This window comes from Oryctolagus cuniculus, unplaced genomic scaffold (genome assembly GCF_964237555.1).
Source record: "Oryctolagus cuniculus unplaced genomic scaffold, mOryCun1.1 SCAFFOLD_69, whole genome shotgun sequence".
Taxonomy (NCBI): domain Eukaryota; kingdom Metazoa; phylum Chordata; class Mammalia; order Lagomorpha; family Leporidae; genus Oryctolagus; species Oryctolagus cuniculus.
This window is the reverse complement of record NW_027208355.1, coordinates 116,754-137,626: the sequence shown is the minus strand read 5'-3', so window position 1 is coordinate 137,626 and position 20,873 is coordinate 116,754. Positions and strand designations below refer to the sequence as shown.

Sequence of the window (20,873 nt, the reverse complement as noted above, 5' to 3'; positions counted from 1 at the left end):
TGCAGAAATTTAGTATGAGGTCATTTTCAATTATTTAAAATTGAGCTAAATCACATTTTACTGTCAGTTACTTTTTTAAATATAAATAAAACAGAATAGAGCACCACATATTTGTAAAAACATTAAAATAGTCTTTTGGTCTTCAGGCAGTTTGTGTGGCAGCAGCCTTGCTGACATCCTTGCTGACATGGTTAGCATGAATCATGCTCACAGAAATGTCTGTGTGTGATTGTGAAGTTCTCTTGGTTGAATTTGGCTTATAATTATTTCCTGCTCACCAAGGTATATTAACATTTGATTGTTAATTGTTGATTTGTTAATCATTTGATTTGTTGATTTGTTAATCAACAAAAACATGTAGCTTAAAAGTACAACTATTTTATTTGTAATTCTTTTTAAAAATTATTTATTTGAAAGTTAGAATAAGAGAAAGCAAGAGAGAGAGAGAGAGAATGAATGAATGAATGTTCTAACTGCTGGTTTACTCCCCCAGTGTCTTTAGCATTCAGGACCACGGAAGACTAAAGCCAGTAGGTAAGAACTCCATCTGAGTGTTGATCCATGATGCAGTGTCTCCCAGGTACTTTAGCAGGAAGTTACATTTGAACTGTGGAATAGCCAGGAGACAAACCTGTGTCACAAGTAGCAGTTTAACCTGCTTACCACATGTCCATTCCTCCTATGTTTAGTGGTTTGCTCCGGTTCTTTCCTAGTCTCTCTGTCTCCAACATGCAAGTTACAAACTTCTTCACAAGATAGCTGTCTAATAAGGCAAACCCCAGTAGGCAAATACTTTTTAAAGTATATTGGTATAATATTCTTTGAAGATGGTATCATAGTCTTTCATTAAAGAATGTGAAATGGCAAAGTCAAGGATTACTGCGTTGAATGATATTGTAAAGACTTGGATGCAGGGAAGTGTCATTTGGAATAATTACTGGAAAGGTGTACTACAATGAAGATAGGTTATATCCCCTTCTGTTGCAGAAGAATTCATATTGCAAGAAGTATATGTTCTATGGATTTGTAGGTGTACAGCAAGAGGTGTTCCAGGGGAAACACTAAAATGGAGCATTGTGTGGTACATCTGTATCATTGAGAAAAGGTTAATACCACCCACGTAATTATCTTTAGTGTAGATTTTAGTGACAGCATGGTGTTTCCACGGCATACTATAAGTCTTCAGTCATCCTTGAAATTAACAATTATTTCTTTTCAGTAAATTTATTTTATTTTTTTTAAAGAATTATTTATTTATTTATTTATTTTTATTTTTTGACAGGCAGAGTGGACAGTGAGAGAGAGAGACAGAGAGAAAGGTCTTCCTTTGCCGTTGGTTCACCCTCCAATGGCCGCCGTGGCCGGTGCACCGCGCTGATCCGATGGCAGGAGCCAGGAGCCAGGTGCTTTTCCTGGTCTCCCATGGGGTGCAGGGCCCAAGCACCTGGGCCATCCTCCACTGCACTCCCTGGCCACAGCAGAGAGCTGGCCTGGAAGAGGGGCAACCGGGACAGAATCCGGCGCCCCGACCTGGACTAGAACCCGGTGTGCCGGCGTTGCAAGGCGGAGGATTAGCCTAGTGAGCCGCGGCGCCGGCCTCAGTAAATTTATTACAAAAAATTATCAAATAAATGAAATAAGTATTTCTGTTAACCTAATTACAATTGCTTGTAATCACTGCTAATTAGTGTACTTGTTGGTGCTCTTTCAGGGAGATCTTTTGTGCGTCTTCTCATGAGTAAAGCACTGTTCCTGCACAGGGCACCTGATTGTTTTTGTTTTCCCAGCTAAAGTGTCTCTTATTCCTTTCTATCATGATCTTGCTTTGCTATGTAGAATCTAGGAGCAAGCGAGACCAGTTCTCTCACAACTCCCACCATTTTCATTTCTCCCTCCCTCCCACTTTGTTTTCTAGGTAATAATTTTAGAGTACTCTACGTGTTTTCAAGAGCAAAGAAAATGAATACATCTCCAGTAAGTCTGTGTGTTTATACTTTAGTGTATGTTATATTTTCAGAGCCTTACGAAGATTTGATAATCAAAATGGAAAAGTAAATATAACTCAATATCAGAGAATATTTATTAACAAGATAGAGTTATGTTTATAAGACACTAGAGCCATCTAAGCTGTTTGCAGATTTGTTTCTGTTTTTTCTGATGACAAAACAAAAAAGACTTATTTGTTATATAATTCAAATTGAAACTCGGTAGAAAATTTGCTAAATTTGTGGGATGTAGAGTCTGAAACAGTTTTATTGATGTTATAGATGATATAATTGATAGTCATGTGCTGAAAACCTAGAAATAAATACTCAAAATTTTGAACTGGAAAAAGCTACCCAGTGATAAAAACAAATAATTTAATAGTTTTTTTTTTTTAAATTGCTAAAATAGTGTGGTCCTCAATAGCTTTTGGAAAGCTATACTGGATTCCTGGATTGGATCAAGAATGTGTAGAGGGCCAGCGCCGCGGCTCAATAGGGTAATCCTCCGCCTGCGGCACCGGCACACCGGGTTCTAGTCCCGGTCAGGGCGCCAGTTCTGTCCCAGTTACTCCTCTTCCAGTCCAGCTCTCTGCTATGGCCCGGGAGTGCAGTGGAGGATGGCCCAAGTGCTTGGGCCCTGCACCCGCATGGGAGACCAGGAGAAGCACCTGGCTCCTGGCTTCGGATCAGCACGGCCGCAGCACGCTGGCCACGGCGGCCATTGGAGGGTGAACCAACGGCAAAAGGAAGACCTTTCTCTCTTTCTCTCACTGTCCACTCTGCCTGTCAAAAAAAAAAAAAAAAAAAAAAAGAGAGAGAAAGAATGTGTAGAGGACAGAATCTTTCTCCAGTTCTTAAATAACTTGTGATACATTCCTCTCTGCCAAACTATATATCCAGGTCAACTGCAAACTCTTCAAAGTTATATATTCAAGTAAATAACTCCAATCTTTATTTGGAATTTCATGTACTCAAAATAATCTCAATTCAATTCTTCAAATATTTATCAATAACATACTCAAAGCCAATGCTATTCTCTGGTCTTTGTCTTACTTAAATCTTGCTATATAGATAATGAGAGAGAGAGACTAAGACAGAAGAGGTAGAGCTGTTAACCACTGATTTAGTCCAAAATGCTCAGAGCAACCAGGGCTTGGGTAAGGCTGAAGCCAAGAGCCAGCAAGGAAACCCTGACCCTCCATATGGGTGGCAGAAGCCCAATTCCTTTAGGCAGCACTATTGCCTCCCAGAATCTGCACTGGTGAGCATATGGCATCAGGAGCCAGTGTTGGGAATCAAACCAAGGAACTCTGATTTTGGATTGGGATATCATAACTGGCATCATAAACATTAGTCTAAACATCTACTCTGCTTCTTAATTGCTTTTGTCTGCCATATTTGAAAGCATTGTACATGATCCGCTTCTGAAGATTCTGGTTTTTTGTCTCCATGATGATGTTGCTGGTGGTTTCTTGCTTTTCTCCTTGAACTCTTCTATTTTTTCTCCATGACATCATTTATCCAAGGATTCTGTGTGCTCTCCCGTTCATCCCACTCTCCAATGCTCTTTTTAAAAAGATTTATGTATGCATATATGTATATATGTATTTGTGCATATATTTGAAAGGCAGAGAAAAACAGAGAGAGAGACAGAGAGGTATTCCATCTCCTACTTCATTCATCAAGTTGTCACAAAAACCATGTCTGGGTTAGACTAAAACCAGGAACCAGAAACTCCATCCTAGTATCTCATATGGGTGCCAGGAACCCCAGTACTTAGACCATCTTCTGCTTCTTTCCCAAGAACATTAGCAGGAAGCTGGATCAGAAGTAGAGCAACCGGGCCTGGCGCTGTGGAGTAGTAAGTTAAGCCACTGCCTGCAGTGCTGGCATCCCATATAGGTGCTGGTTCAAGTCCTGGCTGTTTCACTTCTGGCACCATGTTATGTAATGCTGTTCTCATAAGCAGTGACTTAACTTCCTGGCCGTCTTCTTTTGGCCAAAGTGTATCCTAGATGTGCTAAATGATGGCTGAAGTAGCTGAGTTCCTGCCAACCACATTGGAAACCCAGAATGAATTCTAGGCACTGGATATTGTGGTCATTTGGGAAGCGAACTAGAAGATGGGAGAGCTCTCTCTCTTTAACTGTTTGTTTCTCTATCTTGCAAATAAATGAAAATCAATAAAAGTTTTTAAAAATATACTTCTTAACTCACCTGAAACACATATGGGGTGTGTGCTTTTGAGCCTTGACTCTGCTTCCAATTCCAGCTTTCTGCTAATGCAGACCTTAGTAGGCAGGAGGTGATGGCTCAGGTACTTGGGTCCCTGCCATCCACATCGGAGATTAAATTCCAGGCTTCTGGTTTCAGCCTGGCCCAGCCCTGGCTGTTGTGGACATTTGGGGAGTGAATAAGCAGATAGAAGTTTTATCTATTATTGTCTTTCTTTCAAATAAAAGTCAGTAAATAACTAAATGATATTAAAATGTTTTATAGCTTTTGCTTATTTACAATATATAATGCTGTCTGTAATTTTACTAACACAAAATTTTATGTTTCTAGCCCAAAGGTAATTTATAATATTTTAAACTCTTTTTTTCAACTTTTATTTAATAAATATAAATTTCCAAAGTACAACTTTTGAATTATAACAGCTTTTTCCCCCATAACCTCCCTCCCACCCACAACCGTCCCATCTCCCACTCCCTTTCCCATCCCATTTTTCATCATGATTCATTTTCTATTATCCTTATATACAGAAGATCAAATTAGTATATACTACATAAAGATTTCAACAGACTGCACCCACAAAGACACACAAAGTATAGAGTACTATTTGAGTAGTAGTTTTACCGTTAATTTGCATAGTACAACACATTAAGGACAGAGGTTCTATATGGGAGCAGGTGCACAGTGACTCCCATTGTTGATTTAACAATTGACGCTCTTATTTATGGTGTCAGTAATCACCCGAGGCTCTTGTCATGAGTTGCCAAGGATATGGGAGCCTCTTGAGTTCACCAACTCCGATCTTATTTAGACAAGGCCATATTCAAAGTGGAAGTACTCTCCTCTCTTTGAGAAAGGTACCTCCTTCTTTGATGGCCTGTTCTTATCGCTAGGGTCTCGCTCACAGAGATCTTTCATTTAGTTTTGTTTTGTTTTGTTTGTTTTTTTTTTTTTTTTTTTTTTTTTTTTTTTTTTTTTTGCCACAGTATTTTGGCTTTCCATGCCTGCGAAACTCTCATGGGCTTTTTAGCCAAATCCAAAGGCCTTAGGGGCTGATTCTGAGGCCAGAGTGCTGTTTATGGCATTTTCCATTCTATGAAGCTGCTGTGTATCCTGCTTCTCATGTAGGATCATTCTCTCCTTTTTAATTCTATCAATTACTATTTGTAGACATTTGTCTTACTTATGTAATCCCTTTGGACACTTAATCCTATCTTTTTGATCAATTATGAACTTAAACTGATCACTTTAACAAGTAAGATGTCCTTGGTATCTGCCACCTTGATAGGATTGAATTGGAATCCCCTGGCACGTTTCTAGCTCTACCATTAGGGGTAAGTCCAAGTGAGCATGTGCCAAGCTGTACATCTCTTCCCTCTCTTATTCCCACTCCTACATTTAACAGAGATCACTTTTCAGTTAAATTTAAACACCTAGAATAATTGTGTGTTAATTACAGAGTTCAACCAATAGTATTAAGTAGAACAAAAAAAAAATAGTAAAAGGGATAAAGTATTAAATTGTACATCAACAGTTGGGACAAGGGCTGATCAAGTCACTTTCTCATGGTGTCCATTTCACTTCAACAGGTTTCCTTTTTGGTGCTCGGTTAGTTGTCTCCAATCAGGGAGAACATACGATATTTGTCCCTTTGGGACTGGCTCATTTCACTCAGCATGATATTTTCCAGATTCCTCCATTTTGTTGCAAATGACCAGATTTCGTTTTTTTTTTCTGCTGTATAGTATTCTGTAGAGTCCATATCCCATAATTTCTTTATCCAGTCTTCTGTTGATGGGCATTTAGGTTGATTCCAGGTCTTAGCTATTGTGAATTGAGCTGCAATAAACCTTGAGGTGCAGACAGCTCTTTTATTTGCCAATTTAATTTCCTTTGGGTAAATTCCAAGGAGTGGGATGGCTGGGTAGTATGGTAGGGCTATATTCAGGTTTCTGAGGAATCTCCAAACTAACTTCCATAGTGGCTTTACCAGTTTGCATTCCCACCAACAGTGGATTAGTGTCCCTTTTCCCCCACATCGTTGCCACCATGTGTTTTCAGTTGATTTCTCTTTGTAAGCCATTCTAACCAGGGTGAGGTGAACCCTCATTGTGGTTTTGATTTGCATTTCCCTGATTGCTAGTGATCTTGAACATTTTTTCATGTGTCTGTTGGATTTCCTCTTTTGAAAATTGTCTACTTAGGTCCTTGGCCCATCTCTTAAGTGAGTTGTTTGTTTTGTTGTTGTGGGGTTTCTTGATCTCTTTGTAGATTCTGTTTATTAATTCTTTATCGGTTGCATAATTTGCAAATTTTTTTCCCATTCTGTTGGTTGCCTTCACTCTCCTGTTTCTTTTGCAGTACAGAAACTTCTCAATTTGATGTAATCCCAGTTGTTAGTTTTGTCTTTGCCTGTGCCTCTGGGGTCTTTCCCAAAAAGTCTTTGCCTGTGCCTATATCTTGCAGGGTTTCTCCGATGTTCTCTAAAAACTTGAATGTGTCATCATAGATTTAGATCTTTAATCCATGTTGAGTGGATTTTTGTGTTAAGTGTACGGTAGGGGTCTTGCTTCATTCTTCTGCACGTGGAAATCCAGTTTTCCCAGCACCATTTGTTGAATAGACTGTCCTTGCTGCAGGAATTGGTTTTAGATCCTTGATCAAATATAAGTTGGTTGTAGATGTTTGGATTGGTTTTGGTGTTTCCATTCTGTTCCATTGTTCTATCCATCTGTTTCTGTACCAGTACCGTACTGTTTTGATTATAACTGCCCTGTAGTATGTCCTGAAATCTGGTATTGTGATGCCTCCGGCTTTGTTGTTGTTGTACAAGATTGCTTTAGCTATTCGAGGTCTCTTGTGCCTCCATATGAATTTCAGCATCAGTTTTTCTAGATCTGAGAAGAAGGTCTTTGGTATTAAAGTTTTAATTGTTGTATTCTTTTCATATAGTCATTTCAAAATGAGTAATGGAAAATAGATGTATGCATCAATAATATCAGTGATTATGGAAGAGGACTTGGGTTATTGGTTAAAAATGTGACAAAATGCATAACATAACATTGGAGATTTTAAAGTGTACATTTCAATGGCTTTAAGCCTGTGCACATTACTGTGCAGCCATCGCTGCCATCCATCTGAAATTCTTTAATCTTCCCCAGGTGGAAGTTTCTGTGCATTAAACACTTAATCCCTATCCCCACCATGTCACTCTCTGGAAGCCACTGCTATACTCTATTTCTTTATGAATCTGAACTCACATAATAATTCTCTACCTTTTAATGCTGAAGGATGTTTTGCTTTTGCCTTATTCTTATGCACATGTACTGCTATCTCAGACAAATTCGTTCATTGCTTTGAGTACTTAGGGGACTTGGTTTGTTTAAAGTTTACTTTTTAATATTGGTGAAATGTCTTTTTTGATTTTTATTTTTCCAGTGATAATGCATAGTGAATTTGTTACATAAGGGTGACCTACTTTTAGTTATGGATTTAGGAAAATTCAAATTTAGTAGGAATTACTGATAGAGTAGAGGGTAATCCATCTATTTTTTCATGTATTCATTTCACTTTTCATGCATGGGTATTTGTTTTGTGATTTTCCAACATTTAATGTGACCTTTTTAAATTTTTCCATCCAGTGTTAATTGACATCTCTGTGATTACTTACTGTGAAGCAATAGTTGCCCCTGTTTGGATACTTATGCTGTTATATTTATTTGCACTGATTACCACAGATGTATCTATATTTTTTTTCCTGGAAATTTTGCCTTGCATGGTTTGATGCTCAGTTTGAAAACATTGTAATGTCTTCTTGGAAAACTTCCTGCTCTGCACTGTATAACCCTTATACATTTTCTGATCTAAATCTTGATAAGTAAAAAATGAATATTGCTTTTCCAGGTTGAATTAGATAGTTTTGTAATGGACTGTATTTTTTCATATTTTTGTATTTAATTGTTCTAAGTATTCATGTTTACCTTGCTATTAAAATGTATACTTATGTTTCTTAAGTTGAGGAAAATGGAATGTTTATCACATAAAAATGATTTTTGAAAATATTTAAACAGTGTTGGTGGATAAAGGAAGACCCTTGCCATATATATTATATACCTTTTTTTTTTTAGAATGAGAACACCAAAATCAAATCTCTTACTTTCCAAACTATAACAGATTGTTATTTAACAGACTGTTATTATCACCACATTTTTCAGTAGATTCTTGAACTTATTCCTCCTCTATAAATGAAATGCATTCTCCTTTGGTCAAAATGGCCTCAAACTACCCTCCATGTTCTTTATATTGAAATGATTTTTCCTGTAGACAACACAGAGTTGGGTCTTGGTTTTAATTTTCCTGTGTCAGTCTTTGTGGTGAAATGAGAAGGCCATGCCAAGATGGCAGCTGGCAACGGAATTGACTGGCAACAGGCTGTGATTGGTTAGGGCATAGACCACCCTTTTACCAGATTGGCTGCCTTGGCTATTTAAGTTGCTGTACCAACTGAAATAAATGAGTCTGTGGGATGCTCGCCTCTGGCCTGCTTTCACCTGACTCCTGGGGTCTGTGTGGTGACTCTGCACCTCTTGCCCCCACCATGCTCCTCCTCTCAGAACGAATCCACAGCAACATCTGGCGCCCAACGTGACTGAGATACAGCGTGTCAGACTCGGTGAGATTCCCCCTTGATTTCGGCAAGTAGGCCCCTCGGTGTTTTGTGTGCTGTTCGGTTTTGTGAGGGTGAGCACAGGACCCCCTTCTAAGCCCCTTTGCTTGTCCTCGTCCTTGGTCTAAGTGACCCCAGGTTAGGCACACACCGCCCAGAAGCGTACATCGCTTCTCCGCTCCTCCTCTTACTTTTGGTTCGCCCGGCGAATTCACGTAAGGGACTGATCATCCCAGAATTTGGAACCAAGTCATCTTTCCTCACTGAGAGAGGTGGTGCTCCAGAGACACATAAGGGCATATGGCCTTGACCTAACGAATCAGGGGAGCCCCCCCACTAAGCACAGTACGTACGTACAATCTGATACACCACTGTCTGTTCGTCTAATGTAGGGAACCCCCTGCATAATACCATCAGCTGCTGAGGTGCTAGGAATTTGTTTTGTTATGGCAGCTGTGCTGTGTGTATCTTTTCTTTGGCTAGAGCTGGCGTGGCGTGCCACTCTTAAGCACTCAAACATGAGAAAGATACCCTCCTCTCAGGGTCCCACGCAGATTACCAAACATAACGAATCTGTGAGTGATAAGAGCCTGTCTAGGGCAATAGTCAAGGTTCTACTCCTTAGCCAGGATCGGCTTGTAGATATATTTTCGGACAGCAAATACTCAGTACAGGTAGCAAAGACGATCCCTTTTGCAGTCTTTAACCTGACCAATAAGCCAATTGACCAGATGTTCACAACACTTAAAGAGCTATCTGAAAACAGAAAAAAACCCCTGTTGTATCTCACATGTAAGATCACATACTGGGTTACCTGGCTTTATTTTCCAAGGCAACAACAAGGTTGATCGTCTTATCTCCTGCAGCACCACTTCGATTGGACACCTAGAACAAGCCCGTATTCTACACCAAAAATTTCATATGACAGCAAGTAACATAAAATTGCTTTTCCCGGAGCTGACAATGAGCCAGTGCAAACACTTAGTGCACTCTTGTAAGAATTGTGCACCCCTCACCCCATTAGGCCCACTGCAACAAGCAGGAGTGAACCCGCGAGGCCTTGCTCCTAACAAGCTCTGGCAAGTGGACGTCACCCACAATAACTCCTTTGGTAAACTTAAGTTTGTCCATGTGGTAGTAGATACTTATTCAAAGGCAAATACAGCAACAGCCCAATCCAGAGAAAAGGCTAGTAATGTGATAAAGGTGGTTAAGTCAGCCCTACTGGTCCTTGGTGTCCCCTGGACCTTGAAGACTGATAATGGGCCAGTGAATACATCACAGGAATTTAATTCCTTCCTGAAATCCTGGAACATACAGTCTGCAACAGGTATCCCATACAACCCACAGGGACAGGCAGTCATTGAAGGAACTCATAGGACAGTTAAAGATCTCTTACAAAGACAGAAAAATGATCATATGCCTCCAGACCCACAGCTTGCTTGGACTGAAGTCCTTTCGCTATCAGTTTTCTTACTTTTGATTCCCAAGGGATCATCCCAGCTTATAAACACTGGGGATCCTTTCCATCCCAGACCCTAGCCCCTATGGTTAGGTAGAAAGACCCCCTGACAGGAGAATGGAAAGGACCACACCCTCTGCTAACCAAAGGTCGAGGATATGTTTGTGTCTTTCCAGAGAATGTAGGACAGCCCATTTGGGTACCAGCCAGAATCATCAGGTCCACAACTGACAGCCAACCAGAACCAGCTGAACAAGACTGAGAGTCTGCCTTGTTAGCAGACACACCTGCCCTATCACTCTACCCTGAGAAATTGCCCATAGCCATACCTGTTACTGTTTTATACCCCGCTAGCTCCAGTCAGCCACTCAAATGGCCCACAACCTGTGTGTGGTTATGCCATTCTTGATTATCATTGTTCCTCATTCCTACCCCCATCTGAGCAAGCACTCCTGTGGTCTCCCGTTTTGAGCGCTGGTTAGTCAATGACGGGTAAGATCCCCTGGGGGGACAACCTAAGACAGGCACAGCTGCGTACAGAGACCACATGGAAACGAGGTCAACAATGGTATGGCCAAGAATCATACCTCCGTTTGCTCAAAAATAAACAAAAAGGGGGAAATGTGGTGGAATGAGAAGGCCATGCCAAGATGGCTGCTGGCAACAGAACTGCCTGGCAACAGGCTGTGATTGATTAGGGCATAGACCACCACTTTACTGGATTGGCTGCCTTGGCTATTTAAGCTGCTGTACCAACTGAAATAAATGAGTCTGTGGGATGCTCGCCTCTTGCCTGCATTCACCCAACTCTCGGGGTCTGTGTGGTGACTCCGCACCTCTTGCCCCCACCATGCTCCTCCTCTCAGAAGGAATCCATCTCAACAAATCTTTTTCTTTCTTTTTTTTTTTTTTTTAAAGATTGTATTTATTTATTTGAAAGAGTTACAGAGAGGCAGAGAGAGAGAGAGATCTTCCACCCACTGGTTCACTCCCCAGATGGCCGCAGTGGACAGAGTTACGTGATCTGAAGCCAGGAGCTTCTTCCAGGTAAAGCAGGTCCAGGGGTCCAGGCACTTGGGCCATCTTCCTCTTTCCCAGGCCATAGCAGAGAGATGGATTGGAAGTAGAGCAGCCAGGACTCAAATCAGCACCCATATGGGACGCTGGTGCTACAGATGGTGGCTTTACCCACTACGGTACAGCACCAGACCCCTAGTCTTTATCTTTTAACTGGTGTATTTAGATAATGCACATTGATAATGATTATTGGTATGGTTGGATTAATATGTACCATACTTATAATTATTTTCTCTCCATATTATTCTTGTTTTTTATAGATGTATTTATTAATTTTTATTTATTTGAGAGCTATAGAGGGAGCAAGGCGTCTTCCGTCTGTTGTTTCACTCTCTTAAAGGCCTACAGCAGCTGTGGCTAGGGTAGGCTGAACACTGGAGCTGGGAAGTCCATCCAAGTCTTTCACATATGTGGCTGTGGCACAAATGAGCCATGACTTATAGCCCCTGGTTAATGCAATAGGAAGATGGATCAGAAATGGGGTAGCTGGGTTCAAATCTCATACTCTGATATGGGAAGTTGTCATCATAAATAGTGTATTACCTGCTGCACCAGACATCCATGCCAGTTATTGTTGCTGAAATTCCCTCTTCTCATCTTATAGTTATTACTTATTAATTTTATAAATGAAGTGCAAAGTCACAGAGAGCCATATAGAATTTTCTGTCATCTGCTGGCTCATTACCCAAATTCTTACAAGAAACAATTCTAAAATAGGAGCCTGGAATTCAGTCTGCATCCCAGATTGTGTTGGCCTGGGTCCAGTACTTGAGTCATTTCTTACTACCTTCCAGTTTGTACATTAACTTTAAGTTGGGATTGGGACTGGAGCCAAACAAGCAGTCCAATGTGAAATGAGGTCATTCTAAACAGCTTCTTAATGACTATGTCAAATGTCCACACTTCTCATTTTAATTGAGCATCCTGTAGGACTTCATTTTTTCTCCTCTGTTAAGATATAAGGGGTATGTCTTTCCTAATTTTGAGAGGTAATTTCCCCAGAGCTTAATTATACGTTTCAAATAATCTTAACTCACGTTCAAATAACACTAGTATTTCTTTGGAAGTGCAAGTATCATGTGGTAGAATTCTCCCAATTCCTTCTTCCTGTTCTATACAAAATTTCTGTCATTCTATTTTGCTATGGCAAGTTGGAACAAACCAGTTCATTCATGATATCATTTTGATTAATAATTCAATAATAATAATTTCTTTTGTCTATTTAAGTCATGTGAGAATAAAGTAAATATTTTGTGGTGCCTTCTCTAAATTGTTTTCACTGTTCTCTTTATGTGATCTGACATCCAAAACTATACTGTTCTTTCTCTCTGACGAATGTTGTTTATTTATTTGAGATACAGAGAGAAAGACACAGGAGGCTTCGTATCTACTGATCCATTCCTCAAACACCCACAGTTGCCAGGGAGGGGTCAGAGCCAAAACTGGGAGTCAGGGACTCTGCAGATTTTTCATGTGCTTGAAAAGAATCAAACTACTGGAGTCATCACCACTGCTTCTCAGGATCTACCATAACAGAAATCTGTGTCAGGAGCCAAAGCCAGGGGTTGAGCCCAGGTGTGCCAGTGTAGGACAGAAGTAACTTAACTACTCCACTAAACACCAAACACGAACCTTTTTTAATATGATACATGGATTCAGGGTTTAATCTCTTCTGATTTTATAGCAATTTTATTAACAATGGATAAAACTGTATAAGGAGTAGGTGTTGTAATATAGTGAGTTAAGGGGCCAGTGCTGTGGCACAGCAGGTTAAAGCTGTGGCCTGAAGTGCCAGCATCCCATATGGGCACCGGTTCTAGTTCTGGCTGCTCCTATTCTGATCCAGCTCTCTGCTTTGGCCTGGGAAAGAGACCTGGAAGAAACTCCTGGCTCCTGGCTTCGGATGGGCGCAGCTCTGGCTGTTGCGGCCATCTGGGAGTGAACCAGCGGGTGGAAGACCTCTTTCTCTGTCTCTACCTCTCTCTGTAACTCTGTCTTTCAAATAAAAAAAAATCTTAAAAAGAATATAGTGAGTTAGGCCACCACTTGGGATGAATGCCATATTCAAATTTTGGTTACTCCACACTTGACAGTCCTTCTTTCTGCTAATACACCTAGGAGACATAAGATGTTGCCCCAAATACTTGGGTACCTCTTACCCACATGGGAGTTCCAAAAGGAATTCCTGGCTCCTGGAGTTGGCATGTCCCAGCTACAGGTTTTGAAAGTTTTGGGGGATTGTACCAGTGGATAGAAAATCATTCTTTCTCTCGCTTTCTCTCTCTCTCCTGTCCCTCTCTGTTACTTTGCCTTTCATGTGAATATGTGAGTCTTAAAAACAGTTTAACTGTCTTCCACCTAATTTCTAGGTTAATTTGTGAATAGTGGCATGTAGAGAATAACAGATAACTGTTGTAAATCATGTAAGGGCTGGGCTGAATGTTTAGTAAGAAAGGTAACCTTTTCTTGTTGACTATAAGATTGTGTACATTTAAATAATCCCTAAAAATATTGGCTTATGGTTTTCTTTTTTAATGCTTTGTAAATGGGATTTTTTTTTTTTTTTAGATTTAAAAGTATTTATTAGAGTCAAAGGCCTCCAGCCAGGGGGGGATTCCAATGGAGGGGGGGCTTCCAAGAGAGGAAAACTCCTCTTTTTTTTTTTTTTTTAAGATTATTTATTTTAGAAGTAGAGTTACAGATAGAAGGTGAGACAGAAAGAAAGGTCTTCCATCTGCTGATTCACTCCCCAGATGGCCTCAACAGCTGGAGCTAAGCCGATTGCAAGCCAGGATTCCAAGACAGGGGCCAGGAAGTTCTGGATCTCCTGCAGAGGTGCAGGGTCAAAGTACATGGGCCATCCTCTGCTTTCCCAGACCATATGTAGAGAGCTGAATCAGAAGAGGAGCAGTTGGGACAAGAAACAGCACCCATATGGGATCCCAGCACTGCAGGTGGAGGCGAGCCCTTCTACGCCACAGTGTGGGCCCCAATGTAAAGATCTATTTTTTTTTTTTTTTAATTTCTTCTTGCTGTACTTGCCTTCAAAACCCACCACTTAAAGCAGAGGCTTAACCTACTGCACTGCAGTGCCAGCCCCATAGGACTCTTCAGTTTCTTTTTTTTTTTAGATCAGTTTTAGTCAACTAAATAAATTTTATTTAAACAATTTTTAAGCAACATGTATTCTTGTACAGTACTATGGGTACAGTATGATAATTGAACACATATACACAGCATAACCTGTTCAAACCAGGCAACTGGCCTTTCTTTATCTTTGCTTTAACATGCTACAAGCTTCTCCTTTCCACTTCTTTATATATTGTATTGTGAACTGTGGCCACTACATTGTGATATGGATCACTGGAACTTCTTATTTCAGTCCCTGTTTTCAGTACCTGGTATCTTACTTCTCTCTGTCCTCGTCCCTCACCCTTCCCAGCCTCTGTTATACAATTCTATGTTCAGATTCACTAGTCTTTATGCTTCTGTATGACAGGGAACATGTGACATTTGTCTTTCTGTGTCTTGCTTATTTCACTTAAATTAATGATCTGAAATTCCATCTATTTTGCAGCTAATGGCAATATTTTATTTTCTAGTGCTGAATGTTCTGTTGTGCGTTCATCCATTAATAGACATCTAGTTGGGCAACTGTGGCTAGAGCTGTAGTGACCATAGGAGGGCAGATATCTCTTTGATTTGATGATGGCTTTCTCTTCTAAAATATACTCAGAATTGGATAGCTGTATCCATTTTAATTTTCTTAAAGGAATGATGATATTGTTCTGAATAATGCCTGTACTGATTTTCATTCTTATCAGCAGTGTATAAATGTTTTCTTTTTTCCATACCCTTACAAGCATTTGTTACTTTTGATGGTTTTTGAGTGAGGGGATATTACAATGTATTTTAATTTACATTACATTACCCTAATGACTCATTATACTAAATATTTTTCTATATATTTGTTGGCCATTTGTATTTCTTATGAGAAATACATATTAAAATCCTTTCCCAATTCTTTTTTAAAAAGATTTATTTTATTTGAAAGAGTTAGAGGGAGGGAAAGAGAGAGAGAGAGAGAGAGAGATTGAAATTGAGATTTCCTCTGCTGGTTCACTACCCAAAAGCTGCTCTTGTTAGGTCTTGGCCAAATACCAGGTGCCAGGATTTTCTTCCTGGTCTCCCACCTCAGTGGCAGGGGCTCAAGCACTTAGGCCATCTTCTGCTGTTTTCCCACATGCATTGGCATGGAGCTGAATCAGAAATGGAGCAGCAGGGACTCAAAATAGTGCCCATATGGGATGCTGGCTTTGCAAGCAGTGGCTTTGCCTGCTATGACACAAAGACAGCCCATCAATTCTTAACTATAATGTTTATTGTTGCTGTTGTACAGTTTTTCCAGTTCAATGTGTATTCTGAGTCTCATCCTTTGTTAGATGCATACTTTGCAAATATTTTATCCCATTCTGTTTGCTGCATCATCACTCTAGGGGTAATTTCTTTTGTTGTAAAGAACTTTCCTACTTCAATACTGAATTTGTCTGTTTGTAATTTTTGGATTTTATCTTGAAGCTAACACATATGCCAATGCTTACATGTTTCATTTTAGGTGTTGCATATAGATCTTTGGCTAACTTTGAGTTGTTTTTTAAATAGGGTAAGGTGTGCTCATGGAGTCTAGTTTCACTCTTTTGCATTTGGATATCCAATTTCCTCTGGACCATTTGCTAAAGAAGTTTCTTTTTCCAGTGTTTTTGGTACCTTTGTTAAATATCAATTGCCTTTGTGTGTGTACATTACTTTTTGTGATCTCTATTCTGATACATTGGTCTGCGTGTCTATTTTCTTTTGCCAGGGTTTACCATAACTCTATAGAATGTCTTGAATTCATATAGTGTGGTACCTCCACACTTGTTTTTTTCTTTAAGATTGCCTTATTATTTGAGGGATTTTTATTCCATATGAATTTTAAAGGTTTTTCTTTCTAGTTACTTGAACTTTATTAATATTTTGGTTGGATTTGTGTTGAATCTTTAAATTTCTTTGGGTAGCATGGAAAGTATAATCCTTCAAATCCATTAATACTAGATATTTTTCCATCTTTTGTGTTTTGAATTTCTTTCATCAGTATTTTTTGATTTTTATTTTACAAGTTTTCCACATTCTGGGTTAAATTTATTTCAAGGTGTTGTATTTTCTTCCTCCCTCCCTCTCCCTCTCTCCCTCTCTTCCTCCCTCTCTCCCTCCCTCTCTCTTTCTTTTCTTTTTTCTTGAGGCCGAGAGAGAGAGATTCTCCATTCCCTGGTTCATTCCCCAAATGGCTGTGATGGCTGGAGCTGCTCCGAACTGAAGCTAGGAGCCAGGAGCTTCTTCCAGGTCTCCCATGGTGGTGCAGAGGCCCTTCCTCCCCTGCTTTCCCAGGTCACAGCAGAGAGCTGGATCGGAAGTGGAGCAGCCAGGACTAGAACTGCTACCCACATGGGATGCTAGCACTGCAGGTGGTGGCCCTACCCACTGCGCCACAGCACCAGCACCTGTGTTGTATTTTCTTATAACTAATGTGAATTTGATTTTTCTTATAATTTCTTCCTCAGTGAGTTCATTATTGGTAGGTAAAAGTGCTACTGATTTTTTTTTTGATGTTCATTTTGTTCATTCCTGCAACTTTATTAAGTTCATTTACCTATTCCATCACTCTCTTGGAATAATTATATTTCTCTATGCATAAAATTATTCGTATCATATGAAAACAAGTAATTTGAATTTCTTATTTTTTATTTGTGTGCCTTTAACTTCCTTTTCTTGCCTACTTGCTTTGATCAAACCTTTCAGTGCAGTAGCCAATAATAGTGAACATAATGGTATCTTTGGTTCTAAATATTAGCAGAAATACTTTCAGCTTTTTGCCATTGAAAGGATATTCTGTGAGTTTGTGATATATTCGCTTCATTGTGTTGTGGTATGCTCCTTCTATATTTGCTCAAGATTTTCTCATAAATAGATGTTGAATTTTATTGATACTTTTTTTGCATTTGTTGAGATAATTATAGTGATTTTTATCCTTCCTCCTAATGTGATTTATTTGGTTTAATTGATTTTGCCTGTGTTGACTTATTCCCTACATCCTTAGGATATAACTGGCTTGATTATGATGTCTGAACTCTTGATGTGGTATTAGTTTCATTTTGGTACTATTATGAGAATTTTTATTTGGAAGGTTTTTTATTTTTTAATTCAAAAGACAGTGATAATCATTGATCTCTCTGTTGGTTCACTCTAGTTTTGAAATGTTTCAGAATGTTTGAAATAGTTTTAGAAAGATTGATGTTAGTTCTTTTAAGAAAGATATAATTTAGTACCATAGCCATTCTGTATTGACCTTTCCTTGGCTTTTTTTTTTTTTTTTAAGATTTATTTATTTATTTGAAAGGCAGAGTTACAGAGAGGCAGAGGTAGAGAGAGAGAGTGAGGTCTTCTATCTGCTGGTTCACTCCCCAGATGGCTGTAATGGCTGGAGCTGCACTGATCTGAAGCCAGGAGCCCGGAGCTTCTTCTGGGTCTCCCACGTGGGTGCAGGGACCCAAGGACTTGGGCCATCTTCTACTACTTTCCTGGGCTATAGCAGAGAGCTGTATTAAGTGGAGCAAGCTGGGACATGAACCAGCACTCATATGGCATGCTGGTGCCACAGGCAGAGTCTAAGTCAACTATACTACAGTGTTGGCCCTCATTGTTGCTTTCTGTATCTCCTTGATTTAAATTTGGTAGAGTACATGTATCCAGAAGTTAATCATTTATTCTAGATTTTCCAATTTATTGGTTTATAGCTGTTCATGAAAGTCCCTAGTGATTTATTATATTTCTTTGATATGAGTTCTTAGGCATAGTATTTCTTTTCTTGCTTGATTTTATTTACATGAATTTTCAGTTACTCTCTCAGTCTGCCCAAAGGAGTACTGATTTCTTCCTTTTCATAAGCCCATTCTTCATTTTATTTATCTTTAACATTATTTAAGATTCTTTTTTTTATTTCTGTTCTGATTTTTATTATTCATTGCATTGCACTGCCCTTGAATTTGGCCCACTGTTGTTTTTCTAGGTCCCTGGGATGGGTAATTAGGTTTTTTATTTAATATCCCTTTCTTTTTTTATTTTTCTTTTTTAGATGCTTGGCTACCAAATGTCATAGTTTTTAGTTTCTGTAGTTGTTTGTCTTTCTCAGCCTTCTAGTTGGCTTCCTGAAATTTTGCAGAGGTCAGAGTTTATTTTCTAAGTTTTCCATAACAAAATACCACAGAATATGTGGCTTAAATCACAGAAAAGTATTCCCTATACTTCTTTAAGTTAGACATCCAAGATCAAAATTTTAGCAGGTTTGATTTTTCTTGTGGTCCCCCCTTGGCTCCCACACAGTCAGTACTTTGCTGAATACTCACATGGTATTTCCTCTGTCCTTGTATATCTCTGATTTCTCTTCTTATAAGGGATTCATGCTTACATCATTTGGTGTTAATCACCTGCAGCAAGGCTCTGTCTCCAAATAGAGTCACATTGGTGGTTAGCTCTTTAAGATATGAGTTTTAGGGAAACACACTTATAGAGTGGGAAGGGGCCCAGTGGGTCACTTGATGAGGATTTGGCTTTTGAATAAATTTATTGTTTCTCACAGTATCATTTTTAATAGTCTCTGTGAAGATTAGCATGTATATGCATACACATATACACACAAATGCCTCAATACACATATGCAGGATAGAATGGAAAAGTATGATGATTACATACAAATAAAGTCAATACAGTGATCCATAAGATGGAATATTGGGAAATGTTAAAGAATATAAATAGAAAGAATAACAATATATATGATATCCAATATTTATATTTTCTAAAAGATAAACAGAAATATGAGAAATAAAGCAATACAAAAATCATAAATTCTAATCCTATAGACCTTGCAAATTTTAAATCACTCTTATTCAAACCTAGTACTTGTGACAGTCTTACATAGAAAAGATACATTCCAAAAAATGAGTCCAGTTTCATTGTAGCTAAAAGTTCATTTTCTATTTTAAGAAGTATGACTTTGAGACTTTTTTGTGTAATTGCTTCTGTGATCTGAGGTGAAGGTTACTAGACTAGGAAGCTCAAAACTGAGATTCCACAGCTAGCATTGTTGCGAAGCTGGTTAAACCATGGATGCTATGAGTCCTGGCTGCTCTGCTTCTGATCCAGCTCCCTGCTAGTGTGCCTGGGAAAGCAGCACAGGATGGCCAAAGTACAAAGGCCCCCTGCACCTGTGTGGGAGACTCAGATGAAGTTCCTGGCTCTGACCTGGCCCAGTTCTGGCCATTGTGGCCATTTGGGGAGTGAACCAGTGGATGGAAGCACTCTCTCTATTTTTTTGTAAATCTGCCTTTCAATTTTTTTTTTTTTTTTGACAGGCAGAGTGGACAGTGAGAGAGAGAGACAGAGAGAAAGCTCTTCCTTTTTGCTGTTGGTTCACCCTCCAATGGCCGCCGCGGAAGGCGCACTGCGGCCGGCGCACAGCGCTGATCCGATGGCAGGAGCCAGGTGCTTATCCTGGTCTCCCATGGGGTGCAGAGCCCAAGGACTTGGGCCATCCTCCACTGCACTCCCTGGCCACAGCAGAGAGCTGGCCTGGAAGAGGGGCAACCGGGACAGAATCCGGCACCCTGATCGGGACTAGAACCCGGTGTGCTGGTGCCACAAGGTGGAGGATTATCCTATTGAGCCGCGGCGCCGGCCTCAAATACATTTTTTTTTTTTTTTGACAGGCAGAGTGGACAATGAGAGAGAGAGACAGAGAGAAAGGTCTTCCTTTTGCCGTTGGTTCACCCTCCAATGGCCGCCGCGGCTGGCGCGCTGTGGCCGGTGCACCACGCTGATCCGATGGCAGGAGCCAGGAGCCAGGTGCTTTTCCTGGTCTCCCATGGGGTGCAGGGCCCAAGCACCTGGGCCATCCTCCACTGCACTCCCTGGCCACAGCAGAGGGCTGGCCTGGAAGAGGGGCAACCGGGACAGAATCCGGCGCCCCGACCGGGACTAGAACCCGGTGTGCCGGCGCCGCTAGGCGGAGGATTAGCCTAGTGAGCCGCGGCGCCGGCCCTCAAATACATTTTTAAAAAGGAACTGAGGTTCGCACATTTGCAGAGAATTAGAGAAGACTCATGTATATGGACTGAGCAAATCATATCTTAGGCATTGAGAAAACCAGTACTCAGCTGTAGGATAAGAATCAATACCCTCCTCCTACCCCTACTAAGCCCACATCAACCTTGACCATACCCATTTGGAGAAATTAGTAATAGCTATGGGAGCTTCCTGAAACCTTGGTGTTGACCTCTTTTTCTAAATTGTTGCAGAATCCAGCAAATGAAGGAAGAAAGCCAAATCCAACTCTCAAAACAGTAAGTGAAACATTGTT

At 40.1% G+C, this 20,873-nt stretch overlaps 1 protein-coding gene across 15 annotated transcripts in view; it reads left to right on the top strand.

Moving 5' to 3' along the window:
* LOC100340453 (zinc finger protein 271) overlaps positions 1–20,873 on the top strand; it is a 90,794-nt gene that overhangs the window by 37,814 nt on the left and 32,107 nt on the right. For 7 of the 15 annotated variants that reach the window (XM_051838366.2, XM_051838377.2, XM_051838373.2 and 4 more), the window contains 2 exons: positions 1,916–1,974; positions 20,812–20,856. The exons of 2 other annotated variants lie outside the window; for them this stretch is intronic. Coding sequence is in view for 1 of the 13 variants with exons in the window: in XM_051838375.2 (XP_051694335.2) it covers positions 1,960–1,974 (15 nt within the window). In the remaining 12 variants the exon portion in view is untranslated. The remainder of the gene's footprint in view (positions 1–1,915; positions 1,975–20,811; positions 20,857–20,873) is intronic. 6 more of the 15 variants (XM_051838372.2, XM_070067832.1, XM_070067833.1 and 3 more) reach the window with 2 other exon arrangements.